This window comes from Malaclemys terrapin, chromosome 19, assembly GCF_027887155.1.
Source record: "Malaclemys terrapin pileata isolate rMalTer1 chromosome 19, rMalTer1.hap1, whole genome shotgun sequence".
NCBI classification, from domain to species: Eukaryota; Metazoa; Chordata; order Testudines; family Emydidae; genus Malaclemys; species Malaclemys terrapin.
The window spans coordinates 14,691,240-14,719,099 of record NC_071523.1 but is presented as its reverse complement, the minus strand read 5'-3'; the positions used below and the strand labels follow the sequence as shown (position 1 = coordinate 14,719,099).

General features: G+C 40.5%; 1 protein-coding gene across 2 annotated transcripts; it reads left to right on the top strand.

Annotated features, from left to right (window-relative positions):
* Window positions 1-264: 264 nt before the first annotated feature.
* On the top strand, window positions 265-27,860 carry C19H1orf159 (chromosome 19 C1orf159 homolog). Of its 2 annotated transcripts, XM_054009314.1 has the most exons (11): window positions 265-332; window positions 2,156-2,282; window positions 7,925-8,013; window positions 8,169-8,259; window positions 10,650-10,725; window positions 13,164-13,268; window positions 14,613-14,678; window positions 16,545-16,679; window positions 21,989-22,014; window positions 22,530-22,560; window positions 25,373-27,860. In XM_054009314.1, exons 4-11 carry the CDS (start codon window positions 8,188-8,190, stop codon window positions 25,468-25,470), a joined length of 609 nt encoding a protein of 202 aa, XP_053865289.1. In that variant the 5' UTR covers window positions 265-332; window positions 2,156-2,282; window positions 7,925-8,013; window positions 8,169-8,187; the 3' UTR covers window positions 25,471-27,860. The 2 variants fall into 2 exon arrangements, with proteins under 2 accessions (XP_053865289.1, XP_053865288.1); XM_054009313.1 differs by lacking the exon at window positions 7,925-8,013.

Genomic DNA, 27,860 nt, shown 5'->3' with positions numbered 1-27,860 from the left:
ATTATAGTCCTAGACCCGCGAGCCGCTCATCCCTTGCCGAAGCGAGGGACTATATTTCCCAGTAGGCATCGCGCGCCGGAGAAGGGAGCTCGTCGAGGCGGCGCCGCGGCGGGGTTCCCTGTGGAGTGAGGGGACACAGGTGGGGGAAGCGCGAAGGGCGCTGGGAATTGTAGTTCCGAACCCGGGGAGACTCTCCAGAGCCAGTGGGCTGGAGGGCAGAGCAGGACTACAAGTCCCAGGGAGGCGCAGGAGGGAGCGGGCTGGACGCCGCCTGAGGGCGGGGGGTACGAAAGGGAACCTGCTGGTGGCGGCTCTGGAGGTTCCTCACTCAGGTGAGGGGGTGGCTGTGGAGAGGGGCTTGAATCCCTCCTGGGCCTGCAGGGGTTTGAACCCCCCTCTCCGGGGGTGCAGAGTCACTCCGATGCCTGGGCGATACTCCGCTGTTGCCCCTGTGCCCCCTGCTCTGGGGGCTCAGGCCTGCCGGGTCCCCCAGCGCGGGGGGCGAAGGAGAGGGCTCGGGCTCCCCCGCATCCTGGGGTGTAGAAAGAGGGGGCGATGAGGGCTTGGGCCTCCCACATTCTCTGGGGTGCGGGGCCAAAGGCTCTGCCTCCCTCTGCAGTCGCGGGGGAGGGGAATCAGGAGGACGGGGTGGCGATCAAAGCCCCCATATTTTGTGGGGGACAAGTCGGAGTGAAGGTCAAGGGCCCCCATCTTCTATACGTGGGGGAGACAACAAGAGGATGGGGAATGACTAATGCCCCTTTTTTTCCTTTGGTGGGATGAGGCGTGAGGAGGAGAAACGCCCCAGTGTCTCTTCTTGTAACTCCCCCCCCCCCCCCCATAAACTCACCTTTTTTAAGGGCGACAGTGGGGGACACATATTTGGGATTCAAATGGCCCTGGTGCCTTGTCCTGTAACCCCCTCAATACACCCATCTTTCTGGGGATGGGGTCTCACATTTTTGGGATTCATTTTACTGGGTTTTGCTCAACCTAGTTTAATCAGAATGAAGAAGGCTTAAAAAGTAAACTAAGCTTGAATGTGACTTAAAAATTGGCATTAAAACAGGCACGGCAAAAATTATTCATCTCAGGATTCTTCTAAAAAAACCCAAAATCTTAATAAAAACAAATGCCTGTCTTAACACTAGTAATTAGTGAAATTCCTGCAGTGGGTATGGGGAGGGGAAGTTGCACAAAGGTTTCAAAGCTGCAGACAGAAAATAGCTTGTTGTAATATATTTAGCAAGCAATGTGAACCACAGAAAAATAGGGGGTGTGGAGAATACATTCCCTGGCAAAGAAGCTACTGTACATTTTAAGTCGGGGAGCGGTTGCAGCATTTTGGTATGTAAGGGGAAGTCAAGAAAATAGAAATCTCTTTTCTTCCCAATCCTTACAAATAAATTATGTAAAATCAGATCTCTACCAAATCTAAGACCAGGAAATGCCCACATTTTTAGGCTGATTTGACAGTACAGAATCTCTCTCCAATGAAAGAATTTTTGTAATGTTCTTCTTATGAAAAAAACCCCCACTTTTTCAAATTATCATAGTTTGGCAGTCCTGGATTTTAGGTTTTGTTTTAAGGAAGTACTTTTTAAAGTGTGTTTACCAGTTTAATCTCTTTAATTGCACAAGAGCAGGCTTAGTAAGTATCTAAAAGCATTTCTAAAGCACCTGTAACTGGAGTATGTAACTATACTTTGGCAACAAACCCTGCCAACATTAATTTCTCTCATCAAACTTTGAAGGTAGCAGTAACAATTGTCATTGTAGAAGCAGTTATTGCAAACTTCTGGCTGATTGAACAATGATGGCAGTTTTGGGTCACCCAGTGGCTGCTTTAGGCACGTTCGAACCATGTAACTAACTCCTTTTCAGTAGAAACAAGGCTTAAAGTGAGTGTAACTTTCCACTCTTGTAGATAGAATGAGGGTCTGTTTCAATGCTTACAGGAGGCCTCACATATACTTAGGTCAACTCTGTAGGTCCCAACTAAACTAGCACTGTCCTTATCATGGGTATGTGTTAGAAGATCAGGAAAAACAGGTAACAGAAGCTGGAAAAACAAGTCTTTTTTTAAGAAAGCTTTCCTTTGTAAGGGATTGTGATAAGCACAGCCCAAATAATTGCCTGTCCTTCTACTGTGTAGGTGTCTTGCTACATGTATTTGCAGTATGAATGAGAACCTAGCAGTACACCATGTTAAATTCCTCCTTCCTGAATAAAAAGCGTTTATGGAAGATCCAGTACTTCAGTATGAACCTCTGAAAAATTTGGTAAGTGGGAGTTTTTTGGCCTTTGCAAGTATGTGGTTTATGAAACTGGGATCTAATTTATTTTGCCTGTCTGATATCCTGACAGTTACGAGCAACTAAAGGTCAGAACTAAAAATGCATTTGGCAGCAGAATGGAGATGATAAAATTTCAAAATCTTATCTGGTAACTGAATCCACCTGAAATGTATGCACCAAATTTCTACCACCCACTCCCTTCCTTTTTTTCTTTTGTTTTGTTTTGTTTTGTTTGACCTGTATCTGGAAACAAACAAACAAACTTGCGGATACAGTTCTTTCATAATACTTAGTCCTGCAGTGAGTGCAGGGGACTGGACTAGATGACCTCTTGAGGTCCCTTCCGATTCTATGATTCTAATACTGGACACAATGCTAAAAATACACCTATGCTAGTATAACTAATGACTATCCTTAATTTAAGTTTTGTTATTTTTAATAAACCTTGAGTTACAGAAGCACCCCTGCATCCAGGAAAGGGATAATTTTCTGGTTGTCAGGCTACAAGAGCCAAATAAATACTGCTGAGTAAAAATGTAAAGCATGTAGCTCATGCCTATTCGAGCACTTGAGATCAGAGCTGACAATAACTTAAGGTTTTAGTTTTTATTTTTAGCATTTTATGATAGGAAGTATCTAATGTTTAAGGATATGATTCTGTCACTGAGGTCACGGATTCCGTGGCTTTCCGGGACTACTTCTGGGGCAGAGCCAGAGCAGCTAGCCGGTGGTCAGCGCTGGGCAGAGCGGTGGCTGCCCAGTCAACCCCGGGGCCACTGAACAGCTGACCAGCCACTGCAACAGTTGGCCAGCGGTCAGCCCTGGGGCTGCCAAACAACTGACCAGGGGTCAGCCCCAGGCCTGCCAGAGCAGCGGTTCTCAGCCCGCCAGAGCAGCAGCTGGGGTTGGGTCAGCCCCCTGGGGGCTGGAGCAGCAGTGGTCAGCCACTGCCCCAGGAGCAGCTGCAAACCCGGCAGCACTCTGTTTGCCTCCCCTCTTTCTTCCCCCCAGGGATTTTAGGAAAAGTCAGGGACAGGTCACAGGCTTCCATGAATTTTTGCTTATTGCCTGCGACCTATCCCTGACTTTTACTAAAAATACTGTGACAGAATCTTACCCTTACTAATGTTTAATTGTAATATCTGTGTTTTCAAAATAAAGGATGTTGGCACTTATGGTCTGGGCTCCAGTTTGTGTGTCTTTTTTTTTTTTTTAAACCGAAAGTGAAAGTCCTGCCAAATGTAGTACTCACCAGAGAACTGTTTTTCTAATTTATTTAAACAACAAGAAGTCCGATGGCCCCTTAAAGACTAACAGATTTATTTGGGCATAAACTTTAGTGGGTAAAAACCTCACTTCTTCAGATGCATAGAGTGAAAGTTACAGATGCAGGCATTATATACTGACACATGGAGAGAAGGGAGTTACTTCACAAGTGGAGAACCAGTTTTGACAGGGCCAATTCAATCAGGGTGGATGTAATTTGTTTCATTATGCATTATATTCTGAATAAGCTATCTCCTCCTGTTATAATGTCATTCTAAAGTCAACAGTATTACATTTCTGATTGCATAGGGGATGCAGTGTCTTTTCCCTCTAGTCTTTTCCCTCTGGTCAAGTGCTGACCATGGTGTTAGTAATAAGCCTATTAGTATTTGATAGCTAAAGGCCCATGTAAAATGAGATGTATGGTCTTGATTTATAGTGGATGGATGTCCACAGTACAACTACCATCAAAGTTGGTGCCCTATTTGGCTGTCTTGCACTTTGATTAGCATGGAGAATGAACTACTTACTACAAGCTGTCTTTGCACAAGGGACCCAAACACTGGCAGCAAAGTTTAAGGAACTTTACATATGTTTTACCTGTTTTATTAATAACAAATTTGAGTTTCTAATTCTGCTTGACTCCTTTCATGAGCATTACTTTTCATTTAAACAAAATATATGACGTTACCAGCATCGCTTCACTGAATGTCCTATGCCTAATCCGATCAAGTATTCTTAATATATTTACAGGTTTCCACTCTTCTGCATTTATTTGCTCATAGATATTTCTATGAGCAAATATTGGTTCAAATAAAATATAAAAGATGCCTTTATAGTTTGAGAGGGAGAAAGATCAATTCACTGGAAAGGTTCAAAGGCATTTTTATCCAATTTCCTATTTCTGCTGGAACAGCTGCAGGAAAGATGTTCTATTTCACTACAATCATTAGCAGCTGTGAACAAGTAGCTGTCTGTAAATGTAATTGTCTCACTGTTGATTAGTACTCTAATGTATTTCAGGGATGGAAATACAAGAGGTGTGTGGAACCTATACCATAAACTTGTGTCCAACAAGAATGAGTACCAGTCATTCTGAAAGCATCTAGTTACTGATGTTTTCTTGTGCAGAAGATATTAAAATGTTCTTTCCTGAAAGATAAATATATTTAGATGACAGGAAAATACTTATTTAAATAAATAGTTTTCTTCTCTGACTCTCCAATATTTAACTTTTAGTATACTAATGAAGCAAGTATTGACAGACATTTGTGTGTAGAGTCCAAAACGATGAAAAATTGATCAGCATCTGACTATAACAGCTGAGGACATTTTCTCAGTGGAAGTCGTATATAATCAAAGAGGCAATATTTACCTTTTTGAGGAGCGTGAGGTATAGAAGATAGACAAATTCTGTTTCTGAGAGTTGGCTGTATTAATGAAACTCAAAATATTAAAGCTATACACACTGTCAACATGCTTTTTAAAGCTATACAATTGATTGCAGTGTTGAACTGCCTCGAAAAGTACCAAGAGTAGTGTTGTCTCCCCTGTGTCTGTTTATAGCAGCTGAAAATCTGGCCTAAAGTGCACGTGTCCTTTGCATGTAGCTCTATAAGTAGTCCATGTGATGAATATATTTTTCAGTCAAGTGTTTAAAAATGAGAAACTGGTCTACTACCACCTGAAAATTCTAGGGTACATGCTTCCTTATAGCCCACAAGGAACTTGGATTTGGTTTTGGTAACAGTCTGGGCAATAGACCAAACTATTTTTTTTTTTTAATCTTATGACATTTTTGGATCTTGTTTGTCAATTGCACTGTGAGTTACAAGCAAAGGCTTTAAAACTTTTTGTTTATTATAAAAACATGGAAAACATAGGCTATTTTAAACTGGAATATTTTTCCACAAGGTAGGTCATTTTGAAATGTTTACCCTTGCCTTGTGATAAAACCTGTGTAATCTCCATTATTCCATTTTCTTACTAGAGGGAATTTTGTCACTCAGACTTGACCACTGGATGCATCTCATCTATAGTATTAGTGTACTGGTATTTTATTTTACCTTTTCACTGGTACGATTGAATTTCTAGACTCTTGTCACAGTAAGAGGACATTAAACTAAATCCTATGGAGACTTGTTATTGAAAGGCTTTATACTTGAAACAAAGCTGCATCTACATACTCAAAGTAGAATTATTCTTAGGATTTATATAACCATTTTACATTTTGATAATACCAAACAAAGATTAATATTCAGAACACCCTTATGAGGATAGGTAAGTGTGATCTCTATTTACAAATGTGTAAATTGAGGAGGGGAAAATTGAGTGTCTTGCCCCAGGCTGTACAAGAAATAAGTGGCAGAGGCAGTATTATCATTTAGGATTTGTTGGCACCTGTTTCTATACTCTGATCTCTAGACAAGTTGTCTTCTTAAGTAATCTCAGAAGAATGTTGATAATTGAGGTTTTGATTAAAACTAGCAATTGAGGTTTTAAACATGCTGTTGAATAATATACCTTGTTTTCACCAGTGGTTTGGGGACCTATTTGTGAATTACAAATTTATTTCCATCCTGCCCTAAAGATGTCCAATTTTGTAATCCCCAAATCTGAATCTTTTCCAGTCCTTTCAAATGCACTTTTTCTTCTGACGTATCTCCCCTCAATAGCCCATTTTATAGTTTGAGGTGACCCAAAGATCTCCCTTCCTAATGCAGTGCATTCAGCATGCGCTTCATAACGTAGAAGCAAGATGTGCGTAACTGTCGTTCCTGAGGTTCATTAATTCTCTGTTATAAATGTCTCATTTTGGAGAACCATCTTGTTCATAGGGGATACATACACTTTGTCTCCAAATACTGTAATCTGCACCAGTAACAGCAAGTCTAATCAAGTGCTCAATCTTTTTCTGGAGTCTTCAATTATCAGTGTCAGATAGTGCCAAGTACATAATGAACTTGAACTGACTGCTTATCATTTGGCAGTAGTGCCACTTTATTCATGTGTGTAAATTTAAATTTGAACTAATGGAATTGTGGAAGTTGTTGAATTGACACCACTGGAAACTTGACATTCTTTGATGTCCACTGTACCAGGTAGCATGCAGTGTAGTCTTTTCCCCACTTTGTTCTGCCCGTGTGCTTAAATCATCCCTGACTGGAGGGACCTCTTCTAGGAGAAAGAGAGGAGTGTGATCTCCATAGCCCATTCAAGTCCTCAGTCTCTAGGTCTGAAAGAGCTGTGAAGGGGGCTAATTATAGTAGTGGTCACTGTGAGGGGTGGACCCTTTTCCTACCAAGACTACCGAACCATTTGGTCCAATTTTTGGAGTTAGGGACAAGAAGTATGTCTGACTACTTTATCGTTTGGTATTAACAGAAAGACTTATAAAAGTTAAGATTTAAGGAGGTTTTCTCTCAATATAGAAGTCAAATTTGTTTAACATGGTTTATGTGGGTTCCTTTAGCTTTTATTTAATAATTGGTCGATTTTATAATTTGGTAATATCATAAATTATTTTAAAATTCACTCACAGGATCCTTTTTACTCAGCAACACTTCAATAACTACTTTCGGTTTATTAAATGACACTGAAGGCCCATCTGGAGCTTTCAGCCTGCAGTCACCCTTTTTAGCTTTTTCTTCTTATTAGACTTATATCGGGGGGTCTTTTATGTTTCCTCTGATATACTTTCCCTGCAGGTAGGCTGCTTTGAAAGTTTATTTTTTTCATAGTATTTCAGAGGGAAATGGGTCTGGCTACCACACACTGTATTGCCTGTAGAGTGTTTTGATAACATGGTGATAACATAGCAAGTGTTTGAACAGCACAGTCAGATCAAGGAGTTGAGGATACGTTTTTGGTTAGCTAAACTTTATTAGGACTGGGAGAAGGGGATTGACTTCCATTAGGGTCATTTTGGGCCTGGCTGGAAAAAGTGGGGAAGAGAAGACACATGTATGTAACAATAGTTTGAAAAACTACATTCTGCTTTATATGGAGATAGTTTCAAAATAATCTAATTTAAATTATTGCAGCCAGAAATCCTAACTAGCTAAACTTTTAATGTTGCATCTTAACTTGTAAACTTTATGAAGACTTCAGGTCTCTGTGCTGGGGAGAATAACTATGGCATTACCTTTCTGAAGGGCTGTTACTCTGTATCCTGATACGAATCCTTTGCAGTTCAGTCCTGCAGCCAGAGGAGTCGGTGGTTGTTGTGGGCAGGTTTATCAGCGATGGTGCCAGGCAGTAACTGTTCGTATTGCAATCCCATTGATTTTTAGATCATGGGTGTGGAATAGTCTCTGCATAGCCCTGTTTGGAGCAGACTGATAAGGCTCCTTGTTTCCTAGCAACCACACAGTCTGCCATATCCAGAAACCTGCCCCTCTGCAGCTGGAGTGAAAATTCTGAGTGTCTCAAATTTGTACCTTTAAACAAGGTAAGTCTTTCTCCTCTGAGACGCTGAATATAAAAGCCTTTATGTTCAGTTAAAATTAACATTTCATCAGAAGTTTGTTTTGGATGCAGAGAGAGAGAGAGATTCTATCTTCTTTGTCCTTAATATAGTGTTCCATTCTCTCTCTTTTTATTTAGACATTTCTCATTCCTGGGCATGGCAATGTCATATATCCTTCTCCTAACTAGACTCATAGCTGAAGTTACAAGCAAATCCACTGAAAGTTTGGTATGTATTATATGTCATAGCTCTGCATGAAATTTCATTCTGCTATGAATGAAATGGAGTTAAAATTGCCTGTTTATATGCTAAATTATCTTAGGAAGGAAGTGGGGGTTTTCCCCCTTAAAATGCTGTTTATAGAAGATTTTCTGATCACAAAAAAAGCAGCACACCCAGAACTTGCCTGTAAAAATTAATATCAGCTTTTCCTTCCTCCAAGCAGCGTTTGTGCCAATGAGCAATATGGTAGGTCAACGGAGCAAATCATGCCCAACAGGAATGAAGATCTAGCCCCCAAAATTGCAGTATTGATTGGATGCTTTGTCTAGACAATTTGGCAACTTGTGAGGGTGAACTTGTTCTGAAGATTGCCTGTCAATGCTTTGACTCTCCTCCCCCTCCCCCCCCCCCCCCCCCCCGCCCACCCTGACACAAACCCACTGGCTAGAAGACATGCAGCTGGTCACACTCTGAAAAACATAGATAATCATGATTTTGAAAGCTTTTAATCTTTCTAGCTGCTTGGCAGTACAATAGCTACAAAAGTAGTCCAAAATATGGAAAGCTAAAATCAACTTTAAAAAGCTGCCCAAGGTTACAGGAAACTGCTGCTGCCTATTACACAGTGAATGGGCAGAAATTTATAACCTGTCTCCAGGACAGTTTGACCTATAAGCCTTTGTATGTACCAAGCTGCCTATTTTTCATTGACTGTGAGCCTTTCTGGTTCTTTAGTGTTCCCTGACTTCCCCTCCCACACTCGACTAACTGGGTGAAGTCTGCCGCAGTCATTACAAGTTTGATTATCTCAACCAGGTCAGGGATGAATGATACACTCTTTCTGATATCCTTGAACCTCATCACTTGCTTGATTAATTGATGACTGCCTGTAATAACAAATTCTGTGCTGGGTTGGTTTAGACTGACTTTGACCCTTTAGCCATATGCTTGGATACTAGCCTGATCTTGAGTTACTTTCCACCAAGCTCAGTGAATCTGTGAGTTTTGAGACTTGAACACCTTGGTATTTTTGAGAAAAAAAATCAGATTTAATAAAACTGCAAAGTTCCTGGCTCCCACCTCTGTGCTCAGTCCACTAGCCCATATTGTTTTTTTTAGCCCCGTGAGGAAGAGGTTGTGTAGCTTAAATGACACTCTCATGCATTGCAACATGGATATCCAGAGACAGAATGGCTTTTCTGTAAGGGAGGAGTTATGATTGTAGTATCTGTTTTGCAAAACCACACATTTTTATTTTTAAAATTTAGCATCTGGTGTTTGGCTTGTTTACATGAATATGAAGTGCTCTAATGAGTGCTTTCACTTTATAGTACTGACATCCTAACAGTGAGAGAGTTTTTTTTTTTTTTATAACTGAGTTCTACTTTCTCTGCATATAAACGTCAAAAAGAGAGCAGTTTTATTCAGGGCGCTGTTTCATATGAGATTGGTTTTTGCCATGATTCTGACATGCATTATATTTTTCACCTATAATATTAATGCAAATCTCCCTTTTCTAAAGGTGCTCTATGAAATTAGGAAATTCCAATGCAAATGTGAAGTTTAATAAAAAATCAGCCTTATCCTCACTTTGGAGTATGGGGGAGGAATGAGGACCCTCAGATCTGTGCACAGAGGTCTTAGCTGCCTCTGCAGCAGTCCCCCTAGAGCCCACAGAGCGCACTCTGCTAGTCTAAGATCTGTGCAGGTGAAAGCAATGAGGACTAAGTGAGACAAGGTAGACATGCATCATCCCGCACATTTACTATGGAGTCCCCTTTCTGGTGGGGATTCTCTTTTGCAGAGGGTTTCTGGGACAGCTGTGTCCCTGGGGAGTCCTTGGGGCTACCAGGAGTTAGAGCTGCTGTGAAGCACAGACCCTTACCATGGATGATCCTGGCCTCCTGTCCCCCTGGAATCTGCAGCTTTTTGAGTAGTCCTATGGCCTGTTCTGTAAGCGCCAAAGAAAATGATTAGGGAAAATGGCAACCATGCTGACATCTCCTCCTCCAGGGTTTTACCTCAGGAGAGAGTGATCCAGCCCATAGAGATGAACTGTACACTGTTCTAGAAAAGTTGGCAAGTGCTTTTACAAAGTGGTTCTATGAGGTCCCATCCAAAATCAACACTGACATGTACCTTCTTTTACATTTGTTCGCAAAGCCCTAATTTGGGCAGTTGCTGACTGGTCAAAACGATCTCATTGACGTAATCCAAACTGTTCTGTATCCTCTACTGCTGGTTATTAAAAATTGATAATGAAGTGTTCATTGATACAATTTCAGCTGCCGCTGTAATTTGTTCCTTTTTCATTAGTTATGTACTGGGTAAGATTGAGCTGTGTTTTTAATAAAGCCAAGAGCTGTGGGAAATGTGCTGTAATGTTTTCTTTTTAGGTTTCACAGCCAGAATGCTGTATGGATGTATTGGATGCTAACAGCACCTGTCCAGTCACTAACCAGTGCAGTCCAGGTAGTGTCTTTGTCCAAGAGAAATTCCCAGAGCATTTTTCTGTAGCCAGTGGCAAAACACAGAAGATAATTAATTAGGGAAGGAAAGAAAAGTTACAGTACACATGCATCTTGAGGAATGTTCTCTGTATGAACACATGTAACTCTCCTCAATTCTCATGGAAACTGTATGCTAACATGGGGAGGATAGTAGCCTGGCATTGCTGAACTTTTTCTTCAGTTTTCACATACCATAAAGTGGTATGATTCAAAGTGTACTATAAATTAATATTTACAAGCACATGTGATACAAAAATACAGTAATATACAGCTAAGGGGGTGGGAAGAAAGACTTAAGCCATGGCTAATATGATGCAAATGTACTATCTCTTATTACCAGGAAATGATGTGGGTTCCCTTTTGTGCCACTTAAAGCAGACTTTCAGAGAAATATTAATTGATTTCCCACCTCCTTTTATCATTCTCCAACAATGCCAGGAGAAAAGATGATCTAATGTTTGTAAAAATCCACCTTTGTTTAAGGTGAAGTGGAAAGCTTTAAAAAATAACCAAACTCTTCTAGACTCAAGATCGGTAAGATAGCATATATGCTTCAATATTACTGATTCTTTGTAGAACTAAAGAATTGAAAATCACGTTTTTTCTTTCTTATGACTAAAACCATGGGTTCTGTCTTTTCTTCATATTAAATATTAAAAGGTATCTTAAGGTTCATTATTTTTCTAAGCTAAATGCTTTGCTGCTCAGTTACTTAAACATTACATGATTACTGCATTCATTTCTGTTCTTAAATGATCTGAGATGTGGCACAAACTGTTGTCCATAAATCTTATAGATTCACATCTTCTTGCATCATGCTATAAATGTTAAACTATTGAAATCTTGGTGTCAGATAAAATACTTTGTTGCTTTCTTCTTATTCACTATAGAAAGGCTTTGCCCTTACAGTGGGTGTGTTTGTGTTTAGATTAAATGTCAGGTGTAATTTATTACTAAGGGCATCAAATGTGCAGCTTCCCTCGGAGGAAAATCTACCAGCAGAGCTGTTTTCCAATCAGTGCTTTACTAATAGTGTGCTTTATGGAATAATTGATTCCAGTTTGGCTAAAGGCTGTGGAGGACTGGATTTTAGCCTACATAGTGAGTTTTTGCTTTAGAATCTACACCAGGGGTTGGCAATGTTCGGCACGTGGCTCGCCAGGGTAAGCACCCTGGTGGGCCGGGACAGTTTATTTACCTGCTGACGCGGCAGGTTCGGCCAATCGCGGCCCCCACTGGCCGCGGTTCGCCGTCCCGGGCCAATGGGGGCGGCGGGAAGCTGCGGCCAGCACATCCCTCGCCCGCGCCGCTTCTCGCCGCCCCCATTGGCCCGGAACGGCGAACCGTGGCCAGTGGGGGCTGTGATCAGCCGAACCTGCAGCGTCAGCAGGTAAATAAACTGGCTGGGCTCGCCAGGGTGCTTACCCTGGTGAGCCGCGTGCCAAACGTTGCCAACCCCTGATCTAGACTGTAACACGATTTAGCAGGAATATCCTTCTAATCATCCGGCTCCTGGGTCATAAGACCCAGAATGAAGCCACTACTGCTTTATTCTATTAAATAAAGTTAGTGCTGAAGAGGTGCCTTAACCTTTTTTCCTGTCTCATCAAAGATAGAAACTTGTGCCTTTAAACCTAAATTGAGAGACAAATGATATCACTGAAGACACAAATTTAATCAGTTTTCAGCCCTCATTGGTAGGATGGCTGATATAAAAGACCCCACTTACCTGTCATGGAATAGTTTAAACAGGATTGAGTGCTTGTAAACTGATGCAAACTATACAATACCAAAGAAGTTTGGGCAATAGAAAAATACTGTATTATAGGCCAACTTCATATTGTCCGTTACTAGCCCTCGAGTGACTGACAGGGTTGAGTCCAATATATCCTGATGCAGGAGCTCTTTTACTCGTTCTTAGCATCTTTATGCCTCTCTCTCTACCTTAGCTTGTGATATAATACACAGACGTGGTCTTAAATCTTGTTTTAGCTGGATGGGGACCCGGAGAGGGCAGGAAAAATATAAGCAGGGAGGTTCCTTCTTTTCTGGGAGTTTTTAAGGGATGGCATGGAGGGATTGGAAAATTTTCCTGTTTTTCATAATTTAAAAAACTAAATGGTGAATGGAGCTACATGAAAATAACCTCCTAGCATGTGCTTGCTTGTAACTGATTTCTCCTTAATGTCCTTTATATGTAGGATAACACCTTGTTTCCTTGTTGCAGCAGGCACATTAGAAATTAAAGCTTTTTTTTTTTGGTGTAGTATGATAGTAAGTAAGTAAGACATTTTATGCAGGAAGCCTGTGTTCTCAGGTGCTTGATTCTGGAGACTAGAAGGATGTTCCTGACATTTCTCATGCCATTTCCAGCTCAGTGTACATTTTGTTCTTGTGCAGGTTGTTACAGAGAGTGGAATGAGGATGGGAGTAGCAGTTGCATTAAATGCAAGAATGAAACCACTTCTGTTGCATCAATTTACAATCTGACCGATTGTAGAAATAGTAAGTCATCTGCCATCCCCGGTCCAGTTTTTTTTTTTTTTTTTTTTTGCACTGGGGCCTCTTTATACACATTCAGTTCAACCAAGACTGTCCCGTAAAAGATTCTGAGGATTTACATTCCTAGATTTCTTCTCTGAAATTTCCATCATTCTCAGAGGCCCTACTGCACCTTTGGGTGACAAACCCATCAGAACTTTCCTGAAATCAACCAGCAGAGACTGCTGTAGAGCAGTGTGAGGCACAGCATCCCGTAATCGATGATCTTTTGTCTCCTAATCTTCTTTAGACACCTTTTGTTTACACATTAGAACAGGGGTAGGTAACCTATGGCACGTGTGCCAAAGATGGCACGCAAGCTGATTTTCAGTGGCACTCACACTGCCCGGGTCCTGGCCACCGGTCCAGGGGGCTCTGCATTTTAATTTAATTTTAAATGAAGCTTCTTGAACATTTTAAAAACCTTATTTACTTTAAATACAATAATAGTTTATATATTATAGATTTATAGAAAGAGCCCTTCTAAAAACGTTAAAATATATTACTTGCACGTGAAACCTTAAATTAGAGTGACTAAATGAAGACTTGGCACACCACTTCTGAAAGGTTGCCGACCCCTGTATTAGAATATCTGATCTTTACAATCAAATGCAATATCCAACCCATATCTTTCTGTGGCTTTTAAGAACTCTCAGTATCCGTAACATGCAGAACTCAAACAAATACCAAAATGTGTTGTTGTTTTTTAAGAACAAACAAACTTGCATCAGACAAATAATTAACATTGAATTTCTTGAATGATTTAATCACTATTTTCAGAAACAGGCATTTACCATAGGCACATACTAAGGATTCCTTCAGACCTCAAATAACTCTTTTATTCAGGAAGCTGGACTGCACTATCCCATATGTAAGAGGCCCCATTTCTCATTTTTGTTCTCCTCTGAGTAGGGTGACCAGACAGCATAGGGTGACCAGACAGCAAAGTGAAAAATCAGGATGGGGGTGGGGGGTAATAGGAGCCTATATAAGAAAAAGACCCAAAATTGGGACATCTGGTCACCCTACCTTTGAGCAGTTCATTTCATTTAATTAATAAATTGTTTAGCAAAACTAGCAGAAGAACTTGAGAGGCTTCCTGTAAGGGCAATGCAGTAATGAACACTTTTGCCAGAAGAGGGTGATCATGCGCCTCTTCTTTATTTCTCCCGGGAAGTGGTAGAGGTGCTGTTATCTCATGAGAGAAACCAAGCATCAGATATGATATGATGGCTTATGTCACTCAAAACCTTTTCTAAAGCTGCACTGAATTTAATGCTTCATAAAAATGCATTTTTCCCCATATAGCTGATACCAGAGGAATGAATTTTCAAATGAATATAAGTTCCGTAACCCCCTTTCTACAGAATATAGGTAAGTAAATGGAATTGTCTTGTATTGGGGGGTAGCCACTCTAAAGTTTTTCCTGTTGTCATCTGCATCCGCTTGACAACATAGCATTTGATACAATCTCGGTGAGATGTTTTCTCCCATATTTTTAAGTGTAGCAGCTGTTTTAGAGTTGTTAATTATTCCAGACTGTAGGAGTTTTTATTACGTTTTTTAAAAAAGCCAAATTTTGAGATAACTGCACTTCTTCTGCAGGATGGTGTTTGGTCATGATGCATTTTGCTCAGAGAGAAACAGTTATGCCAGTTACTTGCCAGCTGATTTTTAAACCTGATGCTGCAGCAAGTGTTGTGGGATTTTTTTGGTATGCCAGTTGCCAATTCTAATTAGACCTGATGCCTAATGACTCTGACTGGCTCTTCTAGGGCTTGAAACTTTTTGTTTCTGGAGCTGGTTGTAAACTATACCAGTTACTTCAACTTGACTCCTTATATGTATTGTTTCACTTGTACTGCAAGCAAATATAAATTGAAAATATCTAGATTGCTGAAGTATTGCCCACTACTGGAGGTAAGATCCCAGACAAGGTGATTCAGTGATCTACTCTAGAATAACCACTTAATGTGAATGCTCATGAAGTGAGAGCGTAAATGGTATAGTCATTAACAATATTCACATATAGTTGGGTGCTATACAAGCTCCTTCCAGACAGCTCTGCCAGTGCACATAAATCTTGACCTGCAGGACCTCTTGCTATTGTATCCCTGTGCTTCTCTGGCAGAGCCCACCGGAGATGCCCAGTTGTGTTATTTTATGATCTGCACAGAAGGGGAGTGGGGGCTCTTGGATGTGAGTGATTCCTGGTTTCTCAATCAAGTTCTAATTCATTTACGAGTATAAAACAAGTGCTGCTTATTTTCTTTTATACTACATGTGATGTAATAGAGGTAAATCGCCTTTGCATCTGGCCCTGTGAAACTTGTACCCAAATGGTAAAGAAGAAGAGCTATCCTGCCCAGGGAAACTGAGGACTAATATATAGCTTTTTAAAAAAAAAGGAATTGCAAGATCTAGGGAATAGCTTTGGGAACTTAAGACAATCTATGTAGTGTTGTACTAAAAATCTCACTATCCCAAGTGTTTAAAATCTCATTAAACATCTTTTGTCCCTGACCCTGAATGAAGCAAATTAAAAACAGAATGAAGCCAGAATTTGTACTGAAGTAAAGTCTTTGTATTCCATTTACAGTAAATACCAGAGATGTGGTGTATCTGCTGTTTCTGTTTCCGGACACAAGAATTTCAGCATTCCTTTGCTTCGTAAAATAAAGCTATGCCACCTCATGTGATCATGACCTTAAACAAAATAAGTTAAGCAAATTGAGCAAATGTTCTGGAGAAATTTTTTTGCTAGTGTCTAACTTCCCTTTGAGGTATTACAGATTGGCCATTTTGAAGGCAGAATACCAGATTTAATGACCAGTGGCCTGACTCAATCCTGTATTGGGCAATTTAAATTTACCTTAAGTATTCTTATTATTTTGGTTACTAATCCACTTTTGTTCAATGCCTGGCAACCGCAGGTTTGAAAAGGATAAAGAAGGAAACACTTGGGACAAAAATCTGTGGATATCTTCAGGAAAACATAATTAAAATAGTGTAGGTAGAGGCTAAAACACAGGAAAATTAGTATTGGAGGATGTTTCCTAATAATTTTGATGAGGTTTTCTGTTTGATATTTTGATACACAAAAGAAATGTTCTTCTCTCATCTAAATGTAAGCATATTTACTCTGTATTCTCTATAGCAGTGATGGGAGAATAAATCCCTTTGCCCCTTGTATCTTAGTGGTTTCTAGTAAATAACCGGCTATTTCCTCTGATTTCACAGGGGGCTCAGAAGTGGCAGCCTCTCTCATTTTAGGGACATTCTTCATCAGTTTATTCCTGATACTGTCTGTGGCTTCATTCTTCTACCTCAAACGTGCCAATAAACTTCCAAATATGTTCTACAGAAGAAATAAAGGTAAAGTGTTTCTTAGTCATTCTCCGTTTCATCATTTATTTACAGTTTAGCTGGGAATTTGAGAGAAGGCCAAAACCTTTTCCATATGTTTTAGAGTTCCATGATCTACATTATTTTTAATGTACATATTGTAATCTGTTCTGTGCACTTCTGTACTGGAACCAGTGCAGTCCTACATATGTGTAAATGAACTGGAAAAAGAGGTAAACAGTGAGGTGGCAACATTTGCAGATGATACAAAATTACTCAAAATAGTTAAGTCCAAAGCAGATTGCGAACAGTTACAAAGGGATCTCACAAAACTGGGTGACTGGGCTACAAAAATGGCAGATGAAATTAATTGTTGATAAATGCAAAGTAATGCCCATTGAAAAACATAATCTCAACTATAAATACAAAATAATGGTGTCTAAATTAGGTATTACCACTGAAGAAAGAGATCTTGAAGTCATTGTGGATAGTTCTCTGAAAACATCCACTCAATGTGCAGTGGCCATCAAAAAAGCTAACAATGATAGGAACCGTTAGGAAAGGGATAGATAAGACCATAAATATCATCATATCACTCTATAAATCCATGGTATGCCCACACACTGAGCACTGCATGCAGTTCTGGTTGACCCTTCTCAAAAAAGATATATTAGAAATGGAAAAAGTACAGAGAAGGGCAACAAAAATGATTAAGGGTATGGGTTCTAGATAGACTTATGTGTAGTGTGTGGGAGGAGCCGGTGGTCGTGTACATGTAGGTACCAATGACATAGGGAAGGATAGGAGAGAGGTCCTGGAGGCCAAATTTAGCCTGCCAGGTAAGGGATTGAAGTCCAGGACCTCTATGGTAGCATTCTCTGAAATGCTTCCAGTTCCACGCGCAGGGTGAGTTAGACAGGCAGAACTGAAAGGTCTCAATGCATGGATGAGATGATCGTGTAGGGAGGAGGGGTTACGATTTATTAGGAACTGGGGAAACTTTTGGGAAAGTGGGAGCCTATATAGGAAGGATGGGCTCCACCTAACCCAAAATGGAACCAGATTGCTGGCACTTAAAATTAAAAAGACCGCAGAGCAGTTTTTAAACTAAGGGCTGGGGGAAAGCCGATAGGTGCAGAGGAGCATGTGGTTCCAACAGACACATCCCTTAGAGGATGGATCTATTAATGGAGATTCTCTATGTCCTAGTAAGGAGAAGAGGATGGAAAATGATAAAATACAGGTAGGATCTGATGAAAAACAGTCAAATGAAAAGAAAGTCGCATTCAATTACATCATGTAATGGCAGACAGCTAAAAAGTGACAGGCTTTTTAAGTGCTTATATACAAATGCTAGAAGTCTAAATAAGAAGATGGATGAACTAGAGCGCCTCATATTAAATGATACTGATATAAAAGGCATCACAGAAACTTGGTGGAATGAGGATAATCAATGGGATACAATAATACTTTCCAATACTAATATTGGAAAGACAGAACAGATCATGCTGGTCAGGGAGAGGCACTATATGTGAAAGAAAGCATAGAATCAAATAATTTTAAAATCTTAAATTAACCAAACTGTACCATAGAATCTCTGTGGATAGTAATTCCATGCTCTAATAATAAGACTATCACAGTAGGGATATATTACCGACCACCTGACCAGGATGGTGATAGTGACTACGAAATGCTCAGGGAGAGTAGAGAGGCTATTAAAATAAAAAACTCAATAATAATGAGGGATTTCAACTTTCCCCATATTGACTGGGTACATGTCACCTCAGGACGAGAGGCAGAGATAAAGTTTCTTGACACCTTAAATGACTGCTTCTTGGAGCCCACAAGAGGAAAGGCAATTCTTGATTTAGTCCTAAGTGGAGCACAGGATCTGGGTCAAGAGGTGAATATAGCTGGACCGCCTGGTAACAGTGACCATAAATTTAATTATATTAACATCCCTGTGGTGGGGAAAACACCACAGCAGCACAATGCTGTAACATTTAATTTCAGAGTGTGGGAGTACACAAAATTGAGGAAGTTAGTTAGAAATTAAAAGGTGCAAAAAGTGAAATCCCTGCAAGCTGCACAGTCAACCTGTGGAATTCCTTATCAGAGGATGTTGTGAAGGCCAAGACTATAACAGGGTTCAAAAAAGAACTAGATAAGTTCATGTAGGATAGGTCCATCAATGGCTATTAGCCAGGATGGGCAGGGATGGTGTCCCTAGCCTCTGTTTGCCAGAAGCTGGGAATGGGTGACAGGGGATGGGTCACTTAATGCTTACCTGTTCTGTGCATTCCCTTTGGGGCACCTGGCATTGGCTACAGTCGGAAGACAGGATAGTGGGCTACATGGACCTTTGGTCTGACCCAGTGTGGCCATTCTTATGTTCTTATGAACAGCTTCCATATGAGGAGAGATTAAAAAGACTAGGACTGCTCAGCCTGGAAAAGGAATGACGAAGGGAGGATATGATAGAGGTCTGTAAAATCATGAATGGTGTGGAAAAAGTGACTTGGGAAGTGTTATTTACCCCTTCACATAACATAAGAACTGGGGTCACCCAATGAAATTAATAGGCAGCAGGTTTAAAACAAACAAAAGGAAGTACATCTTCACACAATGCACAATCAACCTGTGAAACTTGTTGCCAGGGGATGTTGTGAAGGCCAAAACCACAAATAGCTTAAAAAAATAATTAGGTAAGTTCATCAGGAGGAAGGTCCATCAATGGTTATTAGCTAAGATGGTCAGGGATGCAACTCCTCTGGGTGTCCCTAGGCCTCTGACTGCCAGATGCTGGGAGTGGATAACGGGATGGATCACTTGATGATTGCCCTATTCTGTTAATTTCATTTGAATCATCTGACATTGTCCCCTGTCAGAAGACAGGATACTGGGCTAGAAAGGTTTTGGAATCTCCATCATTGGAGGTTTTTAAGAGCAGGTTAGACAATCATCTGTCAGGGAAGGTCAAGATAATGATTAGTCCTGCCTTGAGTGCAGGGGACTGGACTAGAAGACCTCTCAAGGTCCCTTCCAGTCCTATGATTTTATGGACCATTGTTGTGACCCAGTATGGTCATTCTTATGTTCTTATACATGGAGTAAACACTTCCTCTGCACTCTATGTATATTTTTTGTGGCAATACAGAACTTAACTATTTTCAGTTTAGTTTTTGCATGGATGCTTCTTGTGCAGCATCAGTGACTAACACCAGTTGAATTATTTTATGGTTTCAAAGGGTCCAACAATCCAGCCCTTCACACTGGATGGTACTAAATGGTCTATATCTAGGGTACACACTAATGCTATGTGGACAGGCAGCATTTTTAGAGAATTTGACAATACTTTTCATCCAAGGCACTCCAAGCACTTTGGAAAGTTTTATTAAGCCCCACACACTGATGTTTTATACCAGCTTTACAGATAGGGAAACTGATGCACAGAAGGACAAGGGATTTACCCAAGATGAGGCAGCAGCAGCAAAATTAGGAAGAGAACCAAAGATTCCTGGTTATTCCTCTGCTCTAACCACTACACTTGCCTCTGTGTTTCACGTGGGATTATTTGGGAGCTCCAGAAACAGAGGAATGACAAGTTTTATGACAGGAATTCTTCCATTTTATAGCGAGCTCTCCCCTGCCCACCATTAGTTTCCGCTTTTGTAGAACAATATTGGAAAGAAATGTAAATCTGAAATGCAGCTGTGTAACTATAATCTAATGAGCTGAATTCATCCCTGTGGTAACTCATGAAAGCCAGTAGAATTATACCAGGTATAAATTTTGCCCAATATGTAATTTTTATGGAGTCAGCTGGATTTTTCACACTCTCTCTTCAGTTGCAGAATCTGTGTAAAACAATTCTGTGTACATTATTGCACCCTAACCTTTCCTGGTCAGGGAGCAAGTGTGTAAATATAGTGTAGCTCAACTTCTGCACAGTAAATTTTGAAATAATATAGAAATGTATCTGTATTTCTCTACTTGTCCCGACCCCTTCTCTGTCAACCCCACGTGTAATAGCTGCCATTTAAGAGGTTCTACCAGTTTAACAATGAGCTACTCTTAGTCAGATCCATCCACTGATCAGCTGGGTACCCCCTCACCTCCATTTAGCTTCTAACAGAGCCAATTCAAAACAAGACAGTCTCAACAGAAATCAGTAAATAAGAGCAATACACAAGCAAGGAGGAACGTGAGATCAAAGTGACACGTAACCTTAATTGCATAGCACAGTTCCAGTGAATTTGGTGGCACTTAATATAAAGTGTACAATAATAGACACCTAGATGCTAAGCTATTTTGTGCTAAAGAAACTGTTAGTATCATGAAAACTGACAAATTGAAACCTGTTTTTACAAGTTTCTTTCAATAGGTTTAGGTACCACAGGTCTCCCTTTGGGTGTTTATAAGTGGGTCAAGAGCTATCATGCTGTGACATCTAATCTGGCAGGTCACCAAACTTGTGATGTTTAACTACATCTAGACTAGAATTTCCACTTTTTGTGCTGCTAGTTCCCTTTTGTGCTAACATGTCACAATGTTGAAACCGAGGTTTTTATCTGAGGGAGAAGAGTTCAGAGCCTACTGGAGGGAATCTCGTAGGATTTCTGCCAGGCTGAATTTCATTTTGCCTGGCTATTTGCTTTGTTGTCAGTAAAGGTTGGTATCTCCCAGTTTCTTCTGCTGCTTCTGACTGCTATATCCTTCTATCTCCACACCATTTGCTGCCTTCACGCACTGACAGCGAGCTTCTACTGCTTTCCTTCCATGGCAGCTCCTTCAAAGCCAAGTGATGCTCCGGTGGCCTCCTCAGGAAGCAAAATAAGAGCTGATTTAACCCTGTAAAAATAACTGTTTCCTGGAGAGCTTGAGTATCCTGTGTCCTTAATGCACAAAAGCATCTTCTGGGCAACGTGCTCTGATTTCCAAATACTCTTGTACTGATGTCTCCTCCAAAGTAATGGAGGGAGAATTCTCCCTCAAGTGTTGGTTGGGTTATTGGGCCTATCAGATTGTTCATTGTGAAGAATTTCTACAATACATAAAAAGCAACAGAGGGTCCTGTGGCACCTTTAAGACTAAGAGAAGTATTGGGAGCATAAGCTTTCGTGGGTAAGAACCTTACTTGAAGAAGTGAGGTTCTTACCCACGAAAGCTTATGCTCCCAATACTTCTCTTAGTCTTAAAGGTGCGTAGGACCCTCTGTTGTTTTTTACAGATTCAGACTAACACGGCTACCCCTCTGATACTTGATACAATACATAAGCAATTGAAGCAAACAGTTCCAACCTTTTAGAACAATAACGGCCTGTCTCTTTCCCCTTTAGCATCAGTTCTGCAGCCCAGTGAAACAGTAAGTAAAATCATTTCTTCTAAGGGACATAAACACATCTTTCAAATAGTGTTAATTATTTATAGGGGTACTGTCAGGTCACATTTTTAGCCCAAACTAGAATTTTGTAGAAATGAAACTGTTACAAAACCTAAACTAAAAAGAACTGTCCCTGAATTGCTTTTAAAAATTCCAATCAGAACCATTTAAAACAGATATTCCCTTGCAGTTTCTATAGCCCAAACTTTGCAGCATTGTATTGGCATACAAGAAATTGGCAGCAGAATTGGCTAAAAAAATAAAGCGAGTCTCACAAGTTTGTTGTCCATCCTGAGAAAAATGCAAAAGTGTAAACAGCATTAATAATGAGAAAATAGATTTTTTAGAATTTATATTAGATTTGATTCTTTTAAGGAGTTGGTAGCACAAGTGAGGACATTTTGCTTATTAAAAATAATTGTAACCTTAGTGTCCACTTAATATTAGAAAATGCAAAGATCTTTTATATTTGACTTGATCCTTATTCTGTTCTGCAGGCATCAATGATACCTCCCCCTACTTCTTCAGGTAAGGATCTGTTCCATGTTTGAGGGATCCTTAAACTTTCCTGTGAATATTTTCACCTCTTAACAACTTGCTCTGGGAGCTTTTTTGTTTCTTTCTCCTTGTTAGCTTGTAGTTAAGAAATACAAAACTACCTAGCAATATCCCCAAAAATCTAAATCTCATTGTGGAAGTGCCAGGAATACCCAGTAAGTACACATATATGTACATATATATAAACAAACTCCAAAATTCAAACTACAAGTCTGTTCAGGGGACAGAAGTGTGACAATGTCTGTAATATTAGCATTTGTTAATCGGGTGTCATTTCAGTAATTAACATGGACCACTACATTATCTAGTAGAAATGCTGCTTACTTAATGGTATCTTTGGCAGCTAGGCGATAGATGACTTAGAAATAGATGGATGAGTGTTCAGGTTTTCAGAGGTGTTCAAAAAATGAATTATTCAGAGTGGGACATGTTTTGAGGGCTGGAACATCTTGAGGATTCTTGGGTGGCTCATTTTCAGGCTCACTAGATTGAATGTCACACCTCTTGAAACAAATGACACTTACATGGTGTTTGGAACATGAATATTGTGCAGGAGTTGGCAGAGTTGTTTTAATAAGCATGAAAAGTTCAGGCAGTAACCCATTCTCTGGATTGGTGCTCATCTAACCGGTCCTTTTTCGTTCTTTCTTTTTAAACGCACGTTCTTTCAAGTAGTGCTGAGTATATGATTAAATAATCCATTCTAGGGATGCCTTTATTTATTCTTAAGAAATCTCTACTGAGAATTGCAGGAAAAAAGCAGACACAGAGGCCACCAAAAAAAGCATCAGTACACTAACAAATATTATTCTCAAAGCTGTAGCTGTCTGTGATGCTGATGTGCAAACAAGAAAGCTTAATTAAACAGAATCATATTGGCCACTTCTCCATTCAGAACATGGGAGAAGGTGAAATCAATCACTCTTTGTCAAATAAAAAAGTAAGCAAGTTTCAAGTATTTCTGAAAACCATGCACAGTTAAAAGCAAATTCAGTGATACGTCACATTGCAAATATTACAAAATGGTATTTGCTTATTTCACATGTAGGTATCAAAGAAACTTGTACTGCCTAATAGGGTATATCCAATTATTTAATCAGGACACTACTGAAAACTAGTCTATGCTTTACAATAGAACCTCAGAATTACGCACATCTCGGGAATGGAGGTTGTTTGTAACTCTGAACAAAATGTTATGGTGGTTCTTTCAAAAGTTTACAACTGAACATTGACTTAATACAGCCTTGAAACTATACTATGCAAAAAAAAAATGCTGCTTTTAACCATGTTCATTTAAATTAAACAAGCACAGAAACAGTTTCCTTAACTTGTCAATTTTTTTAAACTTCGCTTTATTTTTTTTTAGTTGTTTATGTTTAACAGTACTGTACTGTATTTGCTCTTTTTTTGTTTTGTTTTTTGTTCTCTGCTGCTGCCTGATTGTGTACTTCTGGTTCCAAATGAGGTGTGTGGTTGACTGGTCAGTTTGTAACTCTGGTGTTTGTAACTCTGCAATTCTACTGTATATGCCTGATCTGTGTACTCTGAAGACAATGACAAAACTCCTATTGACTTTAAAGGAAGACCAATCAAGCCTTCCAGGAACTGGATAAAATGTTGTTGGGGGAGGAGGATGTTAAACAAGCCAATTTTTTTTAAACAAGCCAAACTGTTTACTTTCATTGTGTGGGTGTATGTGGATTATTTTTAAATCTAAGGTGCAAGAATTAAGATTTAAATCTTTGTTACCACGATCTTAATTTTAGGCCTTCCTGCAGGCAGCATGCTGACTCTAAGGCTACGGCTAAACTACGAGGCTTTTAGCGACAAGGCTGTGTTGCTACAACCATGCCGCTAAAACGCTCGTAGCGTAGCTGCTGCCAACAAAAAACTCTCCAGAGCTCTTCTGCTGACAAAAAAAACTTCCACCGCCCCACAAGCGGCAGCAGCGTTGTTGGCAGGAGAGCGCTGTACACACCAGCGCTTTTCGTCGGTAAAACTTTTGTCATTTGGGGGTGTGTGTATGATTTTTTTTTAACACCCCGAACGACAAAAGTTTTGCCAATGAAGTGCCAGTGTAGACAAAGCCCTTGTCTGAATTTGTTTTGGGTTTCAGGGAGATATAATCTGATAAAGCCAGGAACTCCTGAATTCTAATCTTGGCTCTGACCCTGAGACCTTGAGTGGGGGCCTTGGTCTAAGGCCTTGTCTTCACTTACCTCCGGGTCCGGCGGCACGCAATCGATGTTCTGGGATCGATCCCGGAAGTGCTCACAGTCGGCGCCGGTACTCCAGCTCGCCGAGAGGAGTACGCGGCATCGACTGGGGGAGACTTCCTGCCGCGTCTGGACCGCGGTAAGTTCGGACTAAGGTACTTCGAATTCAGCTACGTTATTAACGTAGCTGAATTTGCGTACCTTAGTCCGAAGTGGGGACTTAGTGGGGACCAGGCCTTAGTGTCTTAGCCTCTCTGCCTTGGTTTCTATAGCCATAAAACATGAATAATATGTGGCTTATCTTTGTAAGGCTGAAAATGGAAATAATAATGGAAACACTGGTATCCAATGAGCACCCAATTCAATAAGTAACTAAAGTGCTTTTTTAGAAGAGGTGTATTAGTGGTCTTTCTTAATATTTAGTCATCGGTCGAATTTTCTTCTCTATGTTCTAGAACCACAATAGCCACTTTTGGATCATTGGCTGACTTGTTTAATTATGAGTTAATTATGAAGCCATGACTAGATAGCAGTTGCTAACTGTGTGTCTGTGCCCACCCTTTCAGTTCGAAAGCCACGCTACGTCAGACGAGAGCGATCGTTAGTGATGTCTGCATCCGCTGCTATGATCCCTTCTGCAGAAACCAGGGTCAGCAATGTTTAGCCTTCAAAACTTACCTGAGGACTTAGTAAATATGCACAGAGTTGGCGAAACTTTCCGTAGCCACTGGAATGCCAGGAAAATGTCAGGAGCAGCTGACCTAAAAACAAGCCGAGCCACTGTGTCAAATGGGTTTGTGCCAAACGTGGACAGAGGAGTTGAACTAATGCAAACATGATGACTATAGGATATATCCAGTTCTGTGAACTGCTTTGATGGGCTTGAAAAGCCCTTTTCCAGCTCTGTGATTTCATTTGTCTCCTAACAGAAGCTATGTTCAAATCTGCAAAGAATCTGCCTTTTTTGGAACACTTTCAGCTTTGGCAAGATCCTTTTTCCTTCATTGTGGTCAGCTGTCTGGCTGTGGAGCAGAAGCCCTCAGTGAAGCACGCCAACACAGAGTTTTGGAGGTGGGCTTGTTTAAAGGACACGTTTGTAAATGTTAACTCTAAGTGCCATGGCTTTAATGCTGCAGGAAAATACAAATGTATTTTACATGAAGTATCTCAATGCAAAAATTGATGCCTTCAGAAGCATCTTCTTCAGCTTCTTAGTCATAGAGGACCATGGTTTTTAACTGTAGGTTTAGACCCACCTGTCTCCAGATATTGTCATCCTAAATGCTGCTGAAGTCTGTGGTCAGTATAGGTCTGATCCAAAGCCCATGAAGTTGATGGAAGTTTCTCCAGTGAATTTCATGGACTTTTAGATCAGGCCCTACATGAGGATCCATTTGCTGTGGCTTTGTAGTTAAGCTGCTATTTCTGCCCCACTGAGACACCCAGCCTTCCCTCATTCCAGCGTTTCATGAGGGTGGCTGTTGCGGTCTAAAGGAAGGCACACTCTCTAAGCTAGGTTGAGCCACCGTGAGCACTTACACACATTGATTTCAACTGGAGTTGTCATGGGAATTCTCACCAACACAAGTAAGGATTTCCCCAATCTAATCCTCCATGCACATAAGGTCTACAGACCAGCACCTTAGCCTTTGAGTTCCCCCACACACCACCTGCCTTTGTTTAAACCTTACTACCACAATGGGTTCTTTAGAGGAAATGACTCATGGTGGATTTTTGTCACCAGCCAGTGGTAGCCATCATGATTTCAAGAACACAACAATTGATTCTTATCTTTAAAAATGCTAAAGTAGCTGTCTCTGGCCAATGTGACACCACTGTGGAGAGTGTAAACCTCATGATTCAGATACCCTTTCTGCCTCTGGCCAGAGGCTCGTTCGAAGCTATAGAGTAAGGTTTGGGATGGGGGCAGGGAGGAGCTACTAGTCTTTTTTATTGGGTATCTATTTTATGCACATTTTAATGCAGTGTAAACTGTTTGCATTTCTTTCCTGAGAATGGAGAATGTTGCAGCTTTCCTCCAGTGAGGTCAAAGACAGTGGGGCTAAAGAGGAAACTATGAAGGAGCAGGGCCTGCTAGCCACACACATTGAATCACTATATGTAAAACTTTGACACCCCTGTTTGATTAAATCCAACCTAGTTTTAATTGCTGTTTTTTCTGTCTGCTAAAACTTAACAGCCACAGTAAGTCAGGCCGTTTGAGAGGGGAAGCTTCCATTTTTGAGTACTGAATGTGTATAGTTTGTCTATTCCCAAACCAGGAGGTAGCAGTTTTGCCAGAGTTACTTTTTAGGTCTGTTCTCTATGTATCAATAGGATTTACCTCTGATACAAATGACATTTTGAGGTGGTAGGAAGACAGGGGCTATGAACTGACCAAGTGTCAGAAACAACTTAACTTTATAGGAGAAAGAAGTAACTATGCAATGATACAATGCAAAGATATTACATCTTTAATGGGAGGGAGTTTCTGCTTATGAATCTGTCAATGAAACTGCATCCGTGCATGGCATAGTTGCTCATCAATTCTTTCCATACATAAATCATTGATGGGTCATTCTCTCCATTGCTGTGTGGGGACTGTCACTGGCCCATGTCACTGCTGTATGTCTGTATCTGTCCCTCAAGTACATCACTGTAACAGTTTAGTGCCAAGTATCGGATGCTTCGTCCCCTCCCCCCACCCCCAAGACAGAGTTCAGGTTTCTCAGTGCTAATGTCGCTTTCTGTCAAACTTTTCAAACACAGCAAACTTTATTCCCATGGGCTTTGTAGTTTGCTCAGATCACATTAATGCTGTCTGACCCAACTGGATCCCTGGACAGAACCTACTTAGGGTTTTTTTTGCACTGTCACGTTAAATGCATACTGTGGAGTTGTTGTTTTCTCCCCCATACAGCTAGCTTTATTGAACACTTGATGAGTGAGTCTTGAGCTATAAATGGTTAATTCAAGGACAAGATTGATATTTAATGTACCGGGGAATTTTTAAATTGTGCCAAAATAAACACCTTTCAGCTTTTTTTAACTATT

What these genes read in the sequence shown, in the direction of transcription:
- C19H1orf159 (XM_054009313.1), top strand. Translation starts at nt 8,188, where the DNA reads ATGGCAATGTCATATATCCTTCTCCTAACTAGACTCATAGCTGAAGTT. An exon ending in CACTAACCAGTGCAGTCCAG is followed by an intron (nt 10,726 to 13,163) that starts GTAGTGTCTTTG and finishes GTTCTTGTGCAG; the next exon opens with GTTGTTACAGAGAGTGGAAT. An exon ending in TTCTGCAGCCCAGTGAAACA is followed by an intron (nt 22,015 to 22,529) that starts GTAAGTAAAATC and finishes TCTGTTCTGCAG; the next exon opens with GCATCAATGATACCTCCCCC.